This window comes from Adelges cooleyi, unplaced genomic scaffold (genome assembly GCF_023614345.1).
Source record: "Adelges cooleyi isolate 19-005CV unplaced genomic scaffold, UGA_ACOO_1.1 ACOO_flye_CR_arks_rails_tigmint_CR_PRNA_384, whole genome shotgun sequence".
Lineage (NCBI taxonomy): Eukaryota > Metazoa > Arthropoda > Insecta > Hemiptera > Adelgidae > Adelges > Adelges cooleyi.
Genome location: NW_026096061.1, coordinates 603,583 through 620,665, shown reverse-complemented (window position 1 = coordinate 620,665; position 17,083 = coordinate 603,583). Strand labels below are relative to the sequence as shown.

The following is a 17,083-nucleotide window of genomic DNA, read 5'->3' as shown; positions in this document are numbered from 1 at the left end:
ACTATTAAAAAACGTTCGGCCAGAACGTATAATTAGACTATAATATCGTCATTTACCGCAAGGAGATTATGGATTGGAAATAATTATATTATGTCGGGACGTATCCATGTATTTGTTGATGTACCTGCATGAAGTGTGGATACTCTTGACTTTCGCTATGACCCTCGCTAATCCAGAATTTAGGTATTCTGCACTGTGACGCCCAGCCACGAGACGTGTCCGTGTCAAAAAAAAAAAAAACCGATCAAACCGACTATAATATGTTATTATAAATGATACGGCGAACGGGAAAGCCAAATAGTGTGCCCGGGGGGAGTCTGTGTGGAGCAAGCGCGCGCCGGCTTTTATGCTCTCAGAAATTATCTGTCGACAACGCGCGCCGGTGAGACTGTACACACTGCCATTAGACGTTTGGGCGCGAATCATTTCGCATCTGTCCGGTGCTCGTGGGTTTCATGTGCCGGCATTTCCCTGCTATCGCGTTTCGTCTACACGAGCACCGACAACGTATTATATTGTACTAAAAAAAAAAAACCAATCGTACATTTTCGATTTTATACTATTTTTTTTTTTTTTAAAAAATTAATTCGTTATTATTCCGATCTGTCGCACGTAATGCCGCTGTGGAAAACCGCCAAGACATGAAGCGAGATCGACTTTTGTCCGTTGAAAACGTTGTTGACTTTCGATTCAAACGGACATTCTATAGGTAGATATTATACAATATTTATGAAAACATAATCGTGTATCGAACACCTATCGACCCGGTAGGGGTCAAGGGATGTGACATGTTAACCGTGCACTTGTTGAAACCGACCAATATAATATGACGGATAAAATAATACATAAATAACATATTAATTTAGATGGGAAGTGTGGATTATTAGATAGAATGTTGTTATTGAAATTTCAAAAATGGGCTTTCGTGTATACCTAAATGTCAAAGAGCTCTACTCTACTTTGTTTTTTTTTTTATGATATAAAATATAAACATTATGCTAAAATACCATGCTTGGAAAAAACTTCAAATTGGCGCTTTTCGAATTACAAATAAATGTCAACACTAATTTTATATTTTAATTTTTTTTTTTGAAATTCCAAACCCCCCTTTTGATCTCCAGTTTATAATTTTGTCTTGTAAATATATTAGTTAATAAAATATGAGTGCGATACGATAGTATATCATTTGTACACAATCAGAATGACTGCTTGTGATGGATGAGAATTATTTCACGTTTAAATTATTCGCTCTGTTCGCGTTTATTAAGAGTTTAAATAAAAACACAGCTACTTGTGTAAATCAATTTTACTATACTGTACAAATACAATTTTGTTTACAGGCGCTGTTGAATTAAAAATTTAATACAATCACTCGGAATGAACTTTCTTCTTTACCTGTTCGCAATGTTTATATTGGGTAAGTATTTTTTTTTTTTGTATTTATAAATTTATTTTCCACCAACGTTTTTATTTTTTAGATAGGTACTCGACGGTACGATTAATTTTATTTTATTTAACACTCGAGTGTACATAAAAAATATGATGATTGTGTGACCGAACAAGCATGTACCTACCCGACTTTGTACGTAGGTTCGTTTAGAGGTCGATTATTTAAATGAAATATTATATTTTTTTAATATCATAACACGTCCGGGATTAATATAATATTATTGTACAAGATATAATATATATATGTGTGTGTATGCGTTTTGCATGGAAATCATACCGCTTGGCTAATCGTACTCGGTTTTTTATATAAGTGAATGGTATTCGAACAATGTGAAACGAACAAACTATTGCAGTTTTCTTCACAGTTCAAATGGCTAATATGAACGGCAACTGCTGTGGTGTGACATAGCTTCGGATATTATTATAAATGTATTGAGATAGCATGTGTGATATAGGGTGATCCATTTTTCTCAGGAAATTTGACCTAGTTGATAACTTAGAAGATATTGGAATTTTTTCTATAATTTTATAGTTATTAGTTGGACAAATTTGTTTTATTTAAAAAAAAACATAACCCCGTCCCTCATTTATGTTAAAACCGTATAAACTTACTTTTTTTAAGTTTATTAAATAGTATTGTACATTGCCCGATTTTACAACTATTAAGAAATTCCTTAGGCTTAATTAAAATTAAAAAATATTTTTTTACAAATTAAATCGACCCCGTTTAATGGTAATAAATTATAGTTTTCTTCTTCTTCAAAAAAAAAATGTAGATACCTAGGAAAATAGTTTTTTTTATTTCCTGGAAAGAACCAATATTTTAAACTGAGCCCTTATTCTAATATGGGTCTCATTTTTTAATTTGTTACCTATGGAATTAAAAACATATGATACCATTTGAAAAAACCGACCATGTCACGCATATAAGAGATGAAGCTAAACATTGTAAAACATGTGTCAGCTACATATGGTGAATATGTGTAGGAAAAAAATAATTGTCAACAAATTCATATTTTCCAATGAAATCGAGTCAAGACACTCGGACGGATCGCCCTGTATACTTGTGCACGTTGATCGTTGCAGCTTATCCCCCGAACCGAATAAGTCGAGAATCACTCGAAATAAGATTGAGATGTACACAAAAAGCGGAATGGCCAAATGGGTTTTACTGCAATAAAATGTAAGTGTGTTTCCATCGGGAAAATTAAAAGTTAGCGCCCCCCCCCCCACACGGTTCATCCCCTCGGAGTCAAAAATATTTCACTGCACAATACATAATAAAATCGCCCTTCGATACTAACCCGTCGAACCCCTCGAACGCTGTACGTTTAAAGTTCACATCCGTATAATATATTTATACATTGGTTCGTTAGCCAAGGAGTGCATTATAAAACCTCTAAACCCCAACATAAGAGCCGTTTCCTTTTTTATACATTTAATCACTCCCTTCTTTTGTTACCGCACATAATACACTGACTTATCGTTTTTAACGGAGGAAATAAATACCTATGTGTGTTTGCATCCGTAGCAGGTAGGTACCTATACTCGTTGGCTATGTGTAATAAGCTGTTGTTACAACCACCTCCCCCCCCCCTTCACCATACGAAAAATAAAAAGTAGAATATATAAATATAAATGAGAAATAAAACTGAACGATTTACATAACCTTGTGCGGGGTCGTTTCGCAAAACCGCACTTTTTTTTCTTTTTTTCAAACGCCAATAAGGATGGATGTTCGTTAGAAACATTTTGTTTATCCGACAAAATCTATTTGGGGTAGAAAAAAAAAAAAATGTCAAAATTCGGACTTGATTGGTTATCGTTTAGAGGTGACACAAAGCTATTGTGTCCATATTTTGATTTAAAAGTCTGAAGATGATTTCTATTGACTATAACTTTAAAAATTTTAAAGCTTAACTTTTAAGAGTGGGCTCGTTGAAAAGATGGTGTTAAAAAAACTCCAAAAAAATACACATAAGATAAATATTTGACTTATTACCGGCTTATTGACTAAATTGTTTATTACCATTGAAAATAAAACTTTTTTTATTGAATATTTTATAATGGAATTTTTGCAATTTTCATTTTTAAATAAACTTTCAAGTAGTGATATCAAATATTACCTTCGTGTACTCTTTCGAATCATATTGTAGCTTTTAAACTAAAAAACGCACATCATTGTAAAACCAATACTTTTTCGGCACCGCATCGAAGCTAAAAAAATTATATAAAATAATTATCAACTTCACACGTGTTAATCAAATGGACAAGATAAAATAGCTTTGAGTCACATCTAAATATTGTCCGATCGAGTTCAATTTGTGACATTTTCTTCCTTTAACTATAAAATAAAGATTTTTCTCCCAAACTTATTTTTTTCGACAGCAACTTTTTAAACTTAAACGGTTACTGTTTACAATTCATTAACTTTTAATTTATTGAGAATAATGAACTAGCGATTTTGGCTGGTCGATAACCAGTTTTGAAATAACTATTTTTGAAGTTGTTGAAGTTTCTAGTTTAGGACAGGAGAAAAATCTTGGCGCACTTCCCTCCCATCCTGACTTTTAAACTCTTATAACTTAAAAAATAGTTGTTCAAAACTGGTTATCGACCAGTCAACATATTTAATACCACATTCTCAATTAAAATAGTTAATGAAATGTATGCGTTACCATTTAGGTTTCAAAAGTTGTTATAAAAAAAAAAACGAATATTGGGAAACAATTCTTATTTTTATAAGAAAAATGAAAAATAACAAAACACCTACAAGTAGTAAGTTTGTATAACTCTGGTTTTATGGAAAACATAATTTGTTGCGTCCAAGCTATGTAAAAACAAAAAAAAAAGCGATAACTACTAATACGTTAACCGGAACCGACGGGTGTAGACTTGATAAAAAGGAAACCCTAAATAACGGATTCGTTATTACTTTTTAATACGTTGTAGGAAGTAAACGAAAAAACCGCATGTGTGCGCGACATATTATATTATATACAACCACATTAAATAAAATGGCAATGGGCAAGTCGTCTTTACCCGTATAACCGGTCTTATTTATGCAAAGAGTGCGTGAAAACCGCATGGAAAAAAAGGCGGCATAATTTATTGAAAAGAGAAAAGAGATGTCTGTGCTACTGTTCGGTTACTGTATGTACAATGGGAAACGACGGTTGCCGGGGGGGGGGGAGAATAAAAGCACAGGCGGGCGTAGAAGAACAGTCGGAGGCAGAGCGAAAAAACAGTAAGTTTTCCGGACATTGAATTTGAATAACCAGCCATCGGAGCTGTAAGTTTCGGTAGTAACTGTCACGTGGTCGGCGCAAAGAATAAAGGAAACTTATGGGGTTTCTCTTAGGTTTTTCCGGGTCCCTTCGGTGGTTTTCTCCCCTCGCAAGGCTTGGGCTCCCACCGAGGTTATAACTTGCGTACTTGGTGGTGTCTCTGGATATTTCCCACTTTTACTTCAACGGAGTTCCGTTGATTTGGTTGTCGCCTGGACAAAATATGTTTTATAACCGAATAACCGTGTTGTTGACAAAATTTAGGATGGCTCGTTCGGAGGAATCCAAATCCGTCTGCAAATCTATCCTAGCACGTCAAGTTTCTGAGAAAATAAATGCTTAAAGTGGAAAAATCCGCTATTTAAAAAAAAAAAAAATAGTGTTGTCACAGTGCTGAATTAATAGAGATAATGGATTAGTGATAACATATTAGACATACTAGATTGCAGGACGTATCCACGTATTGATGTGTGTGCATGAAGTGTGGATAGTCTTAACTGTTTGTTATAGCGGTTCGATTTGATGGGAACAATGTTATTATTTTTATTATTGAAATAGCCGTCTTTTAGGGGTTTTCCTTAATTTAAAATGTATATTCTCAGAAACTTGACGTGCTAGGACAGTTTTGAACACAGATTTGGATTCCTCGTGTAAAAAATCTATCGGACGAGGTCAGTTTCATCGTTCGCACTAAACTTAACGCTAAATGTTGTCAACAACCGTGTACTATTACTTGCCGTTTTGTCTTTGGATACATATTGATTAGATAGATTAAATCACATATCTATGTATACACAACAACTATGTAATGTACAGTATCTAAAATGGCATCTTAGCTAATAAGTGATATACGATGATGGTATATCGCAATAGCCAATAGATGACTGTTGTCCCGGGAGACCGGTAAACATATCGAAAAATACTTCTTTCGGCAAACATTCCTGAAACATTTCGGTCTGGTGGTTTGTTGTTCCGAAAACTGCTTTTACTTGAGAAAAATACTCGACTCCTTCGACAGCCAGCGTAATTTAAGAGCGTAGCGTCAAAATTCCCCTAAGGGCAATCCATATCACGGTACACATAAAGAGCGTTTTATATATATATATATATAACTATGTGATTAATAGTAAATAAGACATTTTTGGCGATTTCTATTTTACGATTCCAGTTTGCAAAAGATGGTGTTTAACATATTACTATTATAATAGCTGAAAATTGTGAAAAATAAGGTGCGAAAAAATATTAAGAATTTTTGACATTTTTATGTCTTCACTTCGGCACACAACCGGAAAAACCGACAGTTAAAAAACCTAACGAAAATGTCTGATGATTTATCTGATATGATAAGAGAGATAAGAGATAAGATATTTTATATCCTTCTATATCCTTATGTCCTTATATATTCTTATATCCTTCTATATCCTTATACATCCTTTTATCCTTATATCTTTCCATATCCTTCTATATTCTTATATCCTTATATATCCTTATATCCTTCTGTATCCTTCTATATCCTTATAACCTTATACAGTATGGATTTGTAATCACACTAATACGAATATATAGCAAGCTCCATTGCTACTTAAACGTAAGGCTTAGTAACTAGGCTCATACACAATTCTTGAAATGTATTTGATGGAGACTTTTTTTTTAAAATAATAACTTTAGCTTTGGCCATCAACTTTTTCTCGCGCAAGTTACTATCGCATAATTTTTTATTGTTTTTTGTTCTACAGGGAAAATTCTGCTGGCCAAAATCCTAGAGATTTGTAGCTAAACCATTTTTTTATTGGCTTGACAATAGTTAAAAACCTATATTATGTTAACGACAAAGTGAACTGCAAACATTTGTTGTATTTTACTCGACCAAAAGGTTATTAGATTACACGATAGGACACATGATATCTTCGCCAAAAAAAAGTATATACTAAATAATAAACATCAGCCCCATAAAAAAAAAAAACCAAAAACCATTTATATATCTAAGTAGCCCATGCATTTCCAGTATGAAGCTTTTAGAAATAATGTTTTATGATATATCTGAAGAAGAAGAAAATAAACACAATAAAAATATTTAGCACAGAAAGAAGTCGAAAACAAAAACATTAGTACAAAGTTCGAAAACGCGATCCACTTTTATTACATACATATTTTATGTGTAATAATCATTAATTATTATTATTATTATATGATAAGTGCATTATATCATTTGGACCTTTTTGTACCAAGCTGCAAAGTTTTGTATCGACCATCCGAATGTCTTGAACATTTCTCAGTTTTCGCAAAACGACATTTTCCAAAACCGTTAAAAATCACAATTAAAAATAAAATCAAGTAAATCAAACGTTGTTATAAATAAATATTGATACCTACTGAGTTTTAACAGAAAATAATTAAGTAATAAAAATATTTTTATATCTTCATATTCTCATTTCCAGTACATTTTACTAGGTTTATTCAAAATATTATTTAATTAGAACACGTTTTATGAAAACAAAATTGCATGTTTATTGGCGTTCCAAGCGTTCAAGTGTTTAAATGGTGTACTTTAATTAGTTAGGTGTTTAATACATTCGATTTTGACATTATTAAACATAACAGCTAAGGCTACCTGCCTGAGTTCTGTAAATAATTATGTTAATTTTGTATAAACGGAGGCCACGTTAGAATAATTGTTTGACGGGTTATGTACGTGCGTTGCTGCTTTAAGCTAACCCTCATTCGAATATTCTGTGTTCGTCATGATAATTTGTGTTGAACATTTTGGATAATAATTAGATACATCCGAAAGCGTTGCTAACTAACAGCCACACCGTCAAGTGATTGAAATTCTATTTAACAAACGGCGGTGTCTATTATAGTACAATACAATATAAGTAGTATTTTGAGTTATTAGTCAAAATGATTTATCTAAAATTATCCAAATAAAGCTCAACTCTGTGTGTAACTTAAATGTAAAGTGTACGTACACATTATATTATGTTTAAAGTACACATCAAATTGAAACTCATTCCAAATGATTCAATGAGATAATACAGTTTAAAGGGTGACACTGATAAGACTATCGAAGCGTATATTACATTATGCGTGCTAGCTACAGACTTGGGGGACTTTTGTATTTACAGCTGAATGCCAAAAGGAATATCCGCGAATCAGACTGAACATAAATCATATAGTTGCCGGATAAGATCAATTCCCCCCCGGGAGAACATAAAATAAAACTCTACGGACCACGCCGAAAAAATATAAAACAATAACATGCATGTTTTTCAAACAAAAAAACAAAATAAATAGCTCGGAGCCAGTCATGGTCCAAATGCTGAATCCCATATCAATATTGTAAGTACTTCTGGTGCCACAATGTGTACAGTACCATACTAATTTTAGTAGCCTACATCTGTTGTCGATAACAATGTATTTGGAATAGATGATTAGCGACCAATCGCTATGACTTTGGAATTTATACAACTATAAACTCTAATAAAAATACATTTTTTCTCCAAAAAGTAAATATTAAGTTTTAAAATTCGATAAATTATATAAATAACGCAATAAACTATTCGATTTTCTGTGCAATTAACGAAAAAAAACAGTCGAATCTCGATACTTTAAATTCCGGTTTTAATTACAATTGGAAAGTGTAATACGCTGTTACTGAATTCCTGACAATTAAACTCCATTAAGTTATAATAGCTATGCACTATAATAGCTGTCCATCGATATTGTGTAATTAAGTTCAATGAAACCATCAATTACAACATTATATTTGAACCTAGTTCCCGGTAGTCAAGTTACCGGTTATTAAAGATTGTTGAAGTGATTAATTTTCCTATTGGCTTTTAATTTAGCTACTAAGTTGTTGTGTAAGTTATGTATTTTTTCTGTAACTCAATTAACGAGACTCGTAGAAACGTTTTTGGACAACATCAGAACCAACGCAATTATAGTAATATTATAGAAAATGCCAAATCAAAATCGTTTTTAAAATGACTTTGGATTTACTTTGGAAACCGCAAAATGCAGTACTTATTTTCGATTTAACATGAAAACAATGCAAGTGTGTGCCAACCACAAATCTGTGCACCACGCTGAACATTACCATAGAAAATATGTGCGTATGGTGCGATATAGCGGTTGATAAATAATTATCTGATAACAAATGAGAGATGAGAGATTAGGTACTCCAAATTAGGTTATAATGATACGAGGATATATAAGGATATAAGGATATACTAGGATATATAAGGATTAAGGATATAAAAGGATATAAGGGTATATAAGGATATAAATAAGGACCGATATAACGATATATATATATATATATATAAGGATAGTCAAATGAAATTGTTAGTTAGGCGCTTACTTGCTGGCGAACCAGGGAAATTGATTTATGAGAAATGTTAAATATTGATAAATATAGCCAGTAAATTGATTTAGGCCAGCTGATAATATAGAACCACTAAAAAAATTTGGCCAGAACATATAGTTAAGACTATACAATCATCATATACATAGCAAGGAGATTATAGATCGGAAATTATCATATAATTATTAGGATATATGCGTGTATTTGATATATCTGCATGAAGTGTGGATACTCTTGACTTATTATTTTTATTTTGTGTGTGTGTGTGTATGTTTGCGACTGGATTAATAAAACCATGTCTACGGCCGGGATAAGATAATATGTACACACACACGATGTTACCCGGATGACAACAATAACAGAGAAGGCGGGGGGAGAAGAATAAAAGAAAGCCACGGAGCCAACTTTGGACACGGGTAATAATAAAATAGAGGGTGAGCTGTTTTTGCTGTGCGACGAAAATATCTCATACGCCGAGCGAATGTCGAAATAAACGTCGTTTATTAACCGAAACCCCACTGCCATTGTTGCTTTAGTATTACTGTTATTATTTTTTCGCCGTAGTAATTGATGATTGTCGGCGTTTAGAACGGATTAGCCAAATGCTTTTGCAGGCCTCGCGTTAAGAAAGCACGCGTGGTCCGTCGATGTGATGGAAACATTGTGTCGCCAATTCGACAAATTAAAAAACTAGTCTAATCGCAGGTATTAAACAATAACACCAGGCAGTGCACTTCGTGGTGAAACAATATACTTTTTGATCAATAATTTTCCATTGGTTTTAACTCAATGCGGTAGAGCCAAAATATTTAGGTGCCGAAAATGTTGTACGCACTATTTACAATGATAACAAATACTGATAACAAGTGGTCGATACTTATCACACAAAAACGCGACGGCCACGGTCTTACGACGTCGTCGCAGTGTGACCGTTTTCGAAAAACTAAAAGAACAATATAATATATTATAATATTATAACTAATTTTAAACAAATTTATATATATATTAGCAATTAGCAAATTTAAGAGTCACAATTCATTTACACAAATATTCACTATGAAATACAAACCGCAATATCATTATTTTGAACTGACAGTAGTAAATAGATAAGAAAAGGTTAGTTTTGGTCGTTACAACATGGCCGTCACTTTTAAGTGAACCCTTCTGATTTTATCTATTCGTTGGTGCAATAACAATGGTTTATGGTGATAACATTACAGATGTTATGATTGATAAAATTCCTTTGACCACACTGGAAATGGATTATTTTCTTCGTTTTCTTGGTCACACGGGTTATTAAGGTTTGTTTACATTTTTCGATTATTTTAGAGTGCACTAAACATTTTTGAATTTACCTCTTCTGTGGTTTGACGTATCGGCCATTTTTTCTCTTTTTTTGTTTTTATTGTATAAATATATATTATTACAATTTCATTGTATCATTTGTTAGATTTTATTAACATTACTGTATTAATAAAAAGTTGCATAATATAGTTTCTTCAGAAATCAAGAAATGTTTTACATTTTATGAATTAAAAAAATATAAATCAGTAACTAATAACAACAGCAACTAAAAATAAACTACCAAAACATTATTGCAACATTAATGTGATTAATATATTGGCTTAAAACTGAACATGAACTTGCAATCCAACCGACTGATTTATTCACTGATTACAGTAATATTGTAAAAGAGACCACTGTGAGTTATAAAGTAGTAGAATTCGTTCAAAAGAACCCAAAGAAACTTTAGCGGAATTTTACTATATATATATATATTTGATTTTCAATAGCTTTTGTGTCTCGGCTTACACTCATGCGATAGGCTGAAACTCGATAATTCCAAAAATGACTTGGCATATAATGTTTTTCTTTTGTGTAGAGTGTTTTATTATAATATATACCTCTTATCATAAACTTTTGCTTTGATATTGTTTATTCTATTTCTTTTGAGTCTGCGAACATTATTTGCCACAATATATTGACTACATTTTAAAGAGAGTTGTGTAATCCAACCTAATCGATTCGTTTTGCCTATTTTTTTTTTTTTTTTTGTAATTTAATTTCATACCATATGAAATAGTCTAAACGCATATGGCGTTGTTCTCGGTTTACTTTTTATCTATTCGAGTACCAAATTATGATCATTTATCATCTATTTATTCGGTTTCGCGTAGAATAAAAATGTATAAATAACAAATTACAAGAGAAACACCGAAACAACAACTGTACAATCCGTTCATCCATCCTTGTCAAGGGGAGTGCCAACCGTCTCTCCTTTTGGCTGTAACACAACAACACACATATTATTCCAGAACTGATTAAACCGACAAACCTTTTGTGGTAAATATAGAACGGTACAATTTCAAAAAAATTTTATTTAATTGCCCGAGGTATAATTTTATGACAAAGTTTGACGGTTAAATTAAAAAAAAACAACAACAATTAGCAGCGTTTAATAATATGCCCCGTCATTCGGCAATAGTAGCTCTTTATTTTTCTATTAACGATAAATGTGTTTAGCTTTGTGGAAAAATAAACGCAGTAATAATTTAACTTCCATCCATATATGTATAATTATATAAATATACATAGTGATAAAACACTTATTTGCAACTCGATGGTGTTTTATACAATTCCCTGCACTATATCTATATAACGTAAGCCGTGGGTACTGTGATGTGCGCCATTCGTGCGCTCATAAAATATGAAAAAATTATAAAATATTCTTGTATTGAATATAAGGCAAAAAGCATTGCACAACCTTAGAGTGTGCAAAACGCGGTCATGTGTGTTTACATACACATCCTGCCAATTACTGAAAATTATATAAACTTCACGAGCAAATGATATCTCATCCCGCTTGCTGTATTTTAATAACTAACCTGGCTGTGTGTAGCTAATTTTCTTCGTGTAACACTAATACAGTTCATTAAGCCCACCGCGACGACATTATAAAATAAATTTAATATTCCAAAGGGCCTTCCTTGGTTATTCCGCAATATTGGGCTGTATAATTTAATTTAACGTCACGCTCTAGTCGATAAGGACAACCGCACTTGTGTTGGTCGCAAGAAATTGCCGGAATCATTCTCTGAGAAAAAAAAAACGGCATTTCTTCGGAACGGACTAAACCGAATTAATTATTATTGACTTATGCAGCTGTAGGTGTAATTGTATTTGATCACCACTCCTATTTAGCCCCTAGAAAAACCCAACATCCCTATCTTGGGTTTTGGGCGTGCGAATCTTATCTAGTGTCTTAGAGAATCTATATGAATCAAATGTGACAAGTCCACTTTTTCTCACTGTCCAATAGTATTTTTCCAAGTCAAGTACATCAACTAACTAATATGTTTTTTTATACAAGAATACAGTGGTACTATCGCCCTTCTTCATTATAGCAAATAACAAACACTAAATAAAAAAAAAAATATTAAGGGGATTGCATACGGTCTGTTTTTAAGGAGTTTTGTATAGGCAATATTATGGGAAAAAATTGGTTTTAATCAATTTCGACCGCGTTCATTCGTTTTCCGGTTATTTGTATAAGTTTTAAGGTGTTATTTTTAATTTTTCCAATTTTTTTCTACGAGTAAAAGTCATTTTATCTTGTTTTACAACAAAAGCTAGAGAAAATTTCGGCTACTTAAGATGGTCCAATTTCAGTTGTGTAAAAAGAGTCGAGTTTTGTTATAGACATAACTTTAATGATTTTGATCAATTTTAGCCGGTTAAAAAATGTAGTTTTACATTTAAGGATATACCTACAGCTCGTATATGTTGTGGTTAAAGCTTATAACTTTGCTAAACTATTTTTTTTTTAATCAAAAATCGCTCGTGTCAAAACGTAGATTAAGTCTTGGTCTTTAATTATGTAAAGCTGATGTACTTTTATGTTCAACCCGCTCGGTTCTTCGGAAAAGTGTTTGAAGAGTATAGGTGAAAATATAATACACAGCATCCGAATCTGCATGTATTATTAACACTTAACCGAATATTCCGGTTTTGGAACGCACGAGTAGTACGCTTTTCTGCGGTAATTATAAGTGCACGCTTTGTTTTCGATTATGCATCGTATTAGTGTATAATATAATAATTGCATGTATGTAGTTTGCGCGAACCAAGCGGAAATCCAATTTAAATTGGATTGAAACCGGAAAGGAATACTCGTGTATGGTAATGTAATTCCGCTGGCTGGCCGTCCTATAAATACACATTAGTAAACGTCGAACCTACTGCTGCTAAATTATTATTCATTCAATAGACAAAAATAATAATATAATGTAATGGCTCTGTCGGATTCCGGTTTTCGTGGGTGTGGGTGGATCTCTTGTAGTTTTTCTTGCTTTATCCATATTATATTCAAACGGACACTCGTTTCCCCAATGCCTTTGTCCGTACAACCCCCGGTGCTCGTTGGACGCTGCATTATAATATTATTAATTCAAATTAAATCCCTAAGACAATGGGTCGTTGGAAAACAATTTATTTCGGCATCGACAACACAATCGGTGCCAAGTGTTTGTCGAAATCGGTTATTTTCCTAGGAACCGATAAATTGAAAAAAAAAACCGAGTTAAAAAAACACAAAGCTAACATAAGTTCACTAAAAATAAACGTTTTACACAACAATATTATTTGTTTTGTTCCGTTTAATGTGATATTAAGAAATTATTTTTTTGTTATGTAACTAATAATAGTTTTATAACTTTGAAAGTGACAAGTAAAACATATGAAATCAATAAAAAATTGTATATCTCGTTATCTGTGTTAGTTTTTTCCAAATTAGTTCATTAAAAAATACAGTGATCTAATTTGTTAATGTAGCAAGGTATATGATTTTTATGTCTTACTTGGCGCCTACTTCAAAATAGTATGAAACAATATTGATAATTACACAGATAAACAACATCTTCTTAATTACATTAAATGGAACAACAAATGGGGATTAAATTGTTGTATAAAACATTTATTTTTTACTTTTTAGTTAACTTATGTTACTTTTGTGTTTTTTTTTTAAATTTGAATTTTAAATTCTAAGTGATAGGTAGACCCAGTAGGGACAGTTTCGAATGAGCAAACAGAAGCAGGGGGCAGACAAGCAAACCCAGCACATTTAGGTTATAAGACCAAAAAACAAAAATACCGATTTTATTTTGCCATTATTTTGTGGGCCTCCTTTGAAACATGCCCTCTGGGTCGGGTCTAGTCTATAATCCGTCCGTGATTCATTTAGAAATCTCATTACAGAAACGTTAAAACCTTTAATAATATAAGTACATTTTCGTCGAAACGTCCATGCTTCACCGGCTTAATCTGCACATCAGTACCACAAAAAAAAACCCCATGTAGGTATAGGTACTTTTCTGTTTTTCTTTATCGCTTTTATGAGAAAAGGTTAAAGCATTTTAAAGTTATTCAAAAGTGTTACTTGGAGATTTGTTTGTTAAGTTCTTCATACTTCATAAACAGTATTTAAGAAGTTTCGGCGGCGTATAAATTAAGAATAATTATAAATGCTAAAACACAAGCAGGCGATCCTGGGAAATTTTACTAACTTGTTCCACTTTCTCGTTTGGAAACCTTCAAACTATGAGTTGTTATTGACACTTAGTGAAATGGTATTAAATGAGATATTATTTTTTTAAACTATTTGTGCATACAGTTCAACAAAAATATTTTGCTAGCCATTAATCATCGAATCACATTTATACTTTTACACTATAATCATAAACAAGGATAGTAAAACAAGAGTATTTTATTAGAGATAGATTGCAATTGAATGGTCAATATTTGTATTTTCATTCTGATTTTTTCTAACTGAAATCTTTTATGGTGTTGTTATTGATGGAACAGCTATAAATGCTATAAAAGCTACAATGCTTGTCAAATACTTATAAATGGAGCTGAGAAAGTATTGATTTCTAATGTTGTGTACCTGAGCAACTAATACTTATTATTAAACCCATAGTTAAATTAAAATAGGAAAGTTAATACATAATAAATGGTATAATATCCATTTTGGAAACAAATTGTTCTAGAAAAATAATGTTTAAAAACTAGACTTAAATGTTTTATGATAAAAAAACAGGGTGCTGTATTAGAAAATAGGTATACATTTTTGTTTTTGTGTTGAATGGACATTTTTATTTACTAACCTTTAGAGACACAAAGCAACAAATAATAATTCCACTAAAATAATAATGGTATAAAGATTAAAATGTAAATTACCGTTGTAAATGCGTTATTGTCACGGTAGATGGAGAATAATTATAATATTTTATTCGATTATAATTAGATTTTCTTTAATACCTTTAGCAAACCACTTAATAAATAGCTGGTAAGAGACTTCCTCGAAGTAATCGGTTTTCCCTTATTATATACCCTTTGTTGTCGTTGACTGAGTTAAAAGGATCGTTTTTCGATCATAAAAACTGCAAAAACGAGTGAATCTAATAATAATAATTATTAGATTAACGAAATTGTAAGTTATTATTATTGCCTATGAAAACGGCGAACAATTTCACTAGACGGCAGAGAAAAAAATTAAAATCTCAAAGCTGAGAACATAATATAATGGTATAAAAGTTAAAGGTACCCTAGACCAAATTATAGTACATTAGGAAATAGGTTGAAAATCATTCTGCTACTCTTGAAAAAGTTTTTAACCAATAAGAGCGGTGTAAATAAAAATAAAAAACTAGTTATATTAGAAATTATCATAATACCATATTGAAACATAAATATTTAATTATGGATACATTTTATTTAAAAAACAACCCAGCTAAAACCCTGAGAGACTAACTTTAAAACATATAGCCGGGTAAATATGTATTTTAATTATATTTTTTGTAATATTGTTTTTTTTTTTTTTTTTACTGCAAATGACAAGTAAACGTTTGCATAATATTACATTCGTGCGATAAAAATATATAAGACGTGGGCGAATTTTTATATTAGATTGACTGATTTGTCGGTAAATTGTAGCGTAAACTCGCGTTTAATTACTTTTATACTTTATGAATAATTAAAAACCGAGGTACGGTAATGTAACAGTTATGGACTGTGCAAACGAATTCGGGCGGACAATGTTATATTTTTGTAATAAGGGCGGCAAGAAGAAAAGATTTTGAACCCTAGTAATATTATTCGGAGGGTCGGTCTGCCGTCAATGCAATAAAATAGGCGGCGTCACCCGTTAAATTCGCCCAAACGTTTGTGTCGTCTCGTGTGCTTTTCCAGTTGACCCGAATGGAAAACGCCATAAATCTGAATACTTATATATATATATATATTTACATTTATACGAAAGAAAAAAAAATAATATGAACCATGGGTCGTGTTTTGTTCTTAGGAAAAGCAATATTTCAAATTAAATACAATTTTCTTTATTCGAGTGTTTTTTTTTTAGTTTTTAAACACTCTGCGTTTGACAAGGTTAAATTAAATCACACTTATTTCCCTTTGCTCTACCCGAGTACAATGATGTTTACCTGTGAGTTTATGGCAAAGGGGTGCCAAATAGATTTTGCCTTATGGTTTAAAATTTCTAAATCAGCACCGGAATCAACAGGTATCTGCACTACATTTGAAATAGTGAAATTTAAATGCAAGTCACCACCGGCCATAATATACCGAATACGTTATACGGTGTCGAGTGTACGGATCTAAATACAACGACAATGTGTGCATTTTAATCCGAACACGACGGCCAACTCGTTATGGTGTATTAGCGTTTAGCAGAGTATCCATAGAGCTGTTAACCCAACGCACAAGTATTAAATCCTAGAGATTTAACCGGGTGGCCTTTTTGCGGATCTTCACTAGTAGTATGTATTTGTACACTGCACGCCCCCGACTTTCGCGCGTTAATAATAATAATATAAATATATGTATATGTATATTATGTGCACAATGCACAATACAGAAACGTTTCAACGTAATTCGGGACGTGCCACGATAATTATTATCGTACACC

At 32.2% G+C, this 17,083-nt stretch overlaps 1 protein-coding gene and 1 non-coding gene across 2 annotated transcripts in view; one reads left to right on the top strand and one right to left on the bottom strand.

Moving 5' to 3' along the window:
• Positions 1 to 421: 421 nt before the first annotated feature.
• LOC126841494 (uncharacterized) overlaps positions 422 to 17,083 on the top strand; it is a 42,075-nt gene continuing 25,413 nt past the window's right edge. The window contains exons 1-2 of the mRNA XM_050578003.1: positions 422 to 709; positions 1,341 to 1,417. Coding sequence (XP_050433960.1) covers positions 1,378 to 1,417 — 40 coding nt within the window. The 5' untranslated portion in view covers positions 422 to 709; positions 1,341 to 1,377. The remainder of the gene's footprint in view (positions 710 to 1,340; positions 1,418 to 17,083) is intronic.
• Positions 11,281 to 11,395, bottom strand: LOC126841515 (U6atac minor spliceosomal RNA). Its single transcript, XR_007686183.1, has one exon. It is a non-coding gene; the product is annotated as a U6atac minor spliceosomal RNA (small nuclear RNA).